Source organism: Tarenaya hassleriana, unplaced genomic scaffold (assembly GCF_000463585.1).
Source record: "Tarenaya hassleriana unplaced genomic scaffold, ASM46358v1 Cleome299, whole genome shotgun sequence".
NCBI classification, from domain to species: domain Eukaryota; kingdom Viridiplantae; phylum Streptophyta; class Magnoliopsida; order Brassicales; family Cleomaceae; genus Tarenaya; species Tarenaya hassleriana.
Genome location: NW_010966168.1, coordinates 11,167 through 16,209, shown reverse-complemented (window position 1 = coordinate 16,209; position 5,043 = coordinate 11,167). Strand labels below are relative to the sequence as shown.

At 46.1% G+C, this 5,043-nt stretch overlaps 1 protein-coding gene across 1 annotated transcript in view; it reads right to left on the bottom strand.

The window, feature by feature from the left end:
* Window positions 1-1,803: 1,803 nt before the first annotated feature.
* LOC104818561 overlaps window positions 1,804-5,043 on the bottom strand; it is a 7,523-nt gene continuing 4,283 nt past the window's right edge. Inside the window, exon 3 of the mRNA XM_010548178.1 lies at window positions 1,804-4,408. Within this exon, the coding sequence (XP_010546480.1) occupies window positions 1,804-4,408 (2,605 nt within the window). The remainder of the gene's footprint in view (window positions 4,409-5,043) is intronic.

Below are 5,043 nucleotides of genomic sequence, written 5' to 3'. Positions count from 1 at the left end.
TCTCGTCGCCACGCCTTGATTACGGTCATGGAAGCTCGGATGTTAGGATTCGAATACACTAAGGAGCGCTACATGACTGATCCAGATTTTGGATCCATTTTTGAGGAGTGTAAGCAAAGAGCCTTCGGGCCATTTTACATACAAGATGGCTATCTCTTTCGTGAGAAGCGCCTGTGTATTCCTCAAGGGACACTGAGAGATGTTATACTTCATGAGGCACATGGGGGAGCACTTGCCGTACATTTTGGTATGGATAAGACATTGGCTATAGTCCAAGAGCATTTCTATTGGCCTCACCTCAAGAAGGACGTTAGGAAATTCTATGCTAGATGTGTTGAGTGCCACCGAGCGAAGTCCAAAGTGCATCCTCACGGGCTATACATGCCACTATCGATCCCAACTCATCCTTGGGTTGACATTTCGATGGATTTTGTTTTAGGATTGCCAAAGATACATCATAAGGATTCCATCTTTGTCATTGTCGATCGGTTCTCTAAGATGGCTCATTTTGTGCCATGTGCAAAAGTGGATGATGCCAAGAATATCGCCAACTTATTCTTCAAAGAAGTTGTGCGTTTGCATGGAATTCCAAAAACGATAGTGTCGGATAGAGATTCAAAATTTCTCAGCTACTTTTGGCGGACACTTTGGAAGAAGATTGGCACCAAACTCGTCTATTCTACCACTTGTCATCCACAAACGGATGGACAAACCGAAGTAGTCAATCGCACGTTGTCAACACTTTTGAGGGCTACTATCGGAAAGAATTTGGGCAATTGGGTGGAATGCTTACCCCACATCGAGTTTGCATATAATAGAGCCATTCATTCCGCTACTAAGCACTCTCCTTTTGAGATCGTTTATGGCTTTAATCCGATCACACCCTTAGATCTCGTGGCAATTCCAAACAAAGAGGTTGTCAACTTAGATGGAGAAGCAAAAGCCGAACTTGTCAAGAAACTCCATCGGAGAGTTCGAGACAACATTGCCCATAGAACCGAACAATATACTCGCAATGCCAACAAAGGACGAAAAGAGGTAACATTCAAGGAAGGTGATTGGGTATGGCTACACTTTAGGGCTGAGCGTTTCCCGGACAAGCGGAAGTCTAAACTCGCACCTAGAGGCGATGGACCATTTCGAGTGCTTGAGCGAATTAACAACAACACGTATCGTCTTGAATTATGGTGATTGGGTATGGCTACACTTTAGGGCTGAGCGTTTCCCGGACAAGCGGAAGTCTAAACTCGCACCTAGAGGCGATGGACCATTTCGAGTGCTTGAGCGAATTAACAACAACACGTATCGTCTTGAATTATCCAATGATTACAATGTGTCTAGTACTTTTAATGTGGCTGATCTACTTCCTTTTGATGCAGGTGATGACATTTCGAGGGCGAAATCTTTTCAAGAGGGAGGGAATGATGCGGACATCATAGCTATTGGTGATGCATTGGACAAGAGCATGGATGGGAGCATGGACGAAAGTAATGGAGCACATCAAGATAAGGAAGCCCAACAAGAAGGAGCACAGTCAGACTTGGAGGAATCAGAACAAGAAGCTGATAATAGTCTCGCCACATCACTTGGCGATGAATCGAAGATAAAAGCCAGCCGAGTGCCACTTCAAGAAAACCGAGTGCCACCTCGCTCTGAACCACCACTCACTCGAGCCAAAGCACGAGTTCTTTGACAACGCTTCAACACATTCGTTCAACGCGTGTTATACGAGCCCAAGATTGAAGCCACGATTCTTCCCTGCTTTGGAACGAGCTAGACGAGCAACATATTCACATGGCACACTTAGCTTTCTTCTCTCGTGAGGCTGTCCTTAAGAGCAAGAAATGCTTTCTCTTGAGCCTCTCCCCACTCGAAAGGCACGTCTTTCTTGATGACCGCAGTGAGTGGAGCGGCAATGCTACTAAAATCCTTCACGAATCGGCGATAGAAGCTTGCCAATCCATGGAAACTCCTCACGTGTCCAATGGTGGTAGGGGTCGGCCATTCTTTTATAGCCTTTATCTTTTCCTCATCAACTCGCAACCCCTTAGAGCTTACCACGAAACCTAAGAAGACTATCTCATCGGTGCAAAACGAACATTTCTTTAGGTTCGCATAAAGGCTCTCCTTCCGAAGGGTGCACAATACTTGCTCTAGGTGGGTAGCATGTTCTTCTTCACTTCGGCTAAAGACAAGTATGTCGTCAAAGTATACCACCACAAATGTTCCGATGAAGGCTCGCAATATATGGTTCATGAGCCTCATGAAAGTGCTTGGGGCATTAGTTAGCCCAAATGGCATCACAAGCCACTCATACAAGCCTTGCTTAGTCTTGAAGGCAGTTTTCCACTCATCGCCTTCCCTCATCCTTACTTGATGATAGCCACTCTTAAGGTCGATCTTGGAAAAGATCGTGGCTCCACTAAGCTCATCAAGCATGTCATCCAACCGAGGTATGGGATGCCTATATTTGACCGTGATGTTATTAATGGCTCGGCAATCCACACACATACGCCAAGTCCCGTCTTTCTTTGGCACTAATAGCACCGGGACTGCGCAAGGACTAAGGCTCTCTCGAATGTAACCCTTGCTCATAAGCTCTTGAATTTGCTTTCCGAGCTCTTTTGTTTCCTCGGGGTTCATTCGGTAAGCGGGTCTGTTGGGTAGGGGTGCTCCAGGAACAAGATCTATCTGATGCTCTATGCCTCGAATGGGCGGTAGTCCAGACGGAATCTCTTTGGGAAATACATCACTAAACTGTTCGAGAAGCTGAGTGATAACTGGACTAGAGTGAGGTGCCACTGCGCTAATACTCATAAGATCCTTGAAGACCATGAGTAGCACCATTCGATCTTGTCTAATAGCTTTACCAACTTGACTAGCCTTGAGATAGAAGTTTCCTTTCTTCGGCTCAGATTCTTTGGCTAGCTTAAGTTGCATCTCATGCACTTGAGATGGGCTAAGAGGTGCTAGCACAACTTTCTTTTTGTTGTGGACGAACGAGTATTGGTTGGCTCGACCATCATGTGTTATCTCTCGATCAAATTGCCAAGGGCGTCCTAGCAGCATATGTCCAGCTTGCATAGGAACAATGTCGCACAAGACCTCATCTTGATAACGCCCAATACTAAAAGGAATCTTAACTCGTTCGGAAACCTTGATCTCCCCTTGATTGTTAAGCCATTGCAGCTTATAGGGATGTGGGTGTTTCTCGGGTTGTAGTCCGAGCTTTTTAACCATATAAGCACTTGCAACATTGGTGCACGACCCACTGTCAATGATCAGCCCACAGATCTTTCCTTGGACAGTGCAACGGGTATGAAAAATTATCTCTCGTTGGGTCGTTTCTTCCGGGTTTACCATGGTGCTAAGAACTCGTCTTGTCACTAAGAGTTCTCCACTATCGGGGTACTCAACCTCTTCCTCGAGATCCCCCGCTTCTTCCTCATCCATGGACTCGTATTCCCCATTGTCCATTAGTATCATAACTCTAGAGTTCGGACAATCTCGAGCCATGTGTCCACGTCCTCGACACTTATAACATATAATTTCTCTAGCGCGAGTGTCACCTGGAACTTCTCCAAGTGGCCTTGGAGCTCGTGATTTTTCAGGGGATTTTCCTTTGTCCCGCTGATCACGTGGGTTCCTAACCTCTTGTATCTCACGCCTAGTTCCAGTCGAGGGTTTAGGAAGTGGTGTTGGGTTGCTAGTTTGGGATCTAAACTTACTTAGCCTTGTGTTTTTCCTTTGGGTTTGTTGTTCCACTTGTATGGCTAAGTGTAAAAGCTCTTGGAGGTCTCGGTATGGTTGTCGCTCAACCTTTCGAGCAACCCGTTCTTGGAGGCCATCCAAAAACTGGGCCATAACCGTCTCCTCATCCTCATCGAGCTCTAGACGGCTTCTAAGATGTTCAAACTCCTCAAAATATTCTTCCACCGTCCTAGTTCCTTGTGCAATCCTTCTGTACCTTCTTTGAAGGTCTCGGTGAAAGTGAGGCGGAACATAACGCTTACGCATGAGAGCTTTCATCTCACACCACGTCTCTATAGGCTCATAACGAGTTTGCCTCCTCTCGGTCACCTCACGATCCCACCATGTGAGGGCATTCTCCGCCAATTGAGCAGCTGCGTATTGGACCTTCCTTCGATCCGAATACGAATAGCACTCAAAGATGTTGTCCATTCGGCGCTCCCAATCTAGGTAGGCTTCGGGATCTACTTTTCCCATGAACAAGGGAGGTTTAAGTTTAAGATCAGCCCCTTGGCCTCGAATTTGGCGTTGATGGTTTTGTCCATAACCATCATCATCATCATCAATTTCATCCGGCAATCGATTAGGCCTATCTCTTGGCCGCGGATGAACTCGCCTTCTCAGTGGCTCCTCATATTCTGACAGTTCATCCTCACACCTGTTTCACGGCCTATTGCGAGGTTCTAGATCTTCATCCTTGATAACTCCTAATTCTCTCTATATTTTCAGGGCGTTTCTATAGGATTTTATATGAGGATCATATTCATTTATAGGCATTATAGGCGCGTTAGGCTACGAAACTCGGTTTAGTTGTGTTTTTATTGGATTGCAGGTCTTGGATGAGATTTGGACCAAGATGGAAGCAATCTGGAACTAAAAGGATTGAAATACATCAAGAGCTTCCTACCTTGACTCGGCCAAAGTCAACAACAGAAATTGGGCCGAGTCAACATGCTGAAAAGGGCCCAATTCAAGCCTGTTACGAGGAGACCGAGTCAGAACGTCCGAGTCAGTTTACCCCGAGTCAACATGCCCGAGTCAGAAGGCCCGAGTCAGAAGATTGGGCTGGGCCGAATTCATTATGTTTCGTTTTGACTCGGTCGAGTCAGAATACTGACTCGGTCCGAGTCAAAACACAGAAAAAAGCCCAGATCGAATTTTCAGAATTGGAACGGGAGTAGGACTTCGGGAGCGCCGCCTAGGGTTGATAAAAGGACTCTAGAGACATCCAAAAGAGAAGGACAGACTTTACACAGACTTTGGAGAGCTTTGGTGAGAGATATAGGAGTAAAA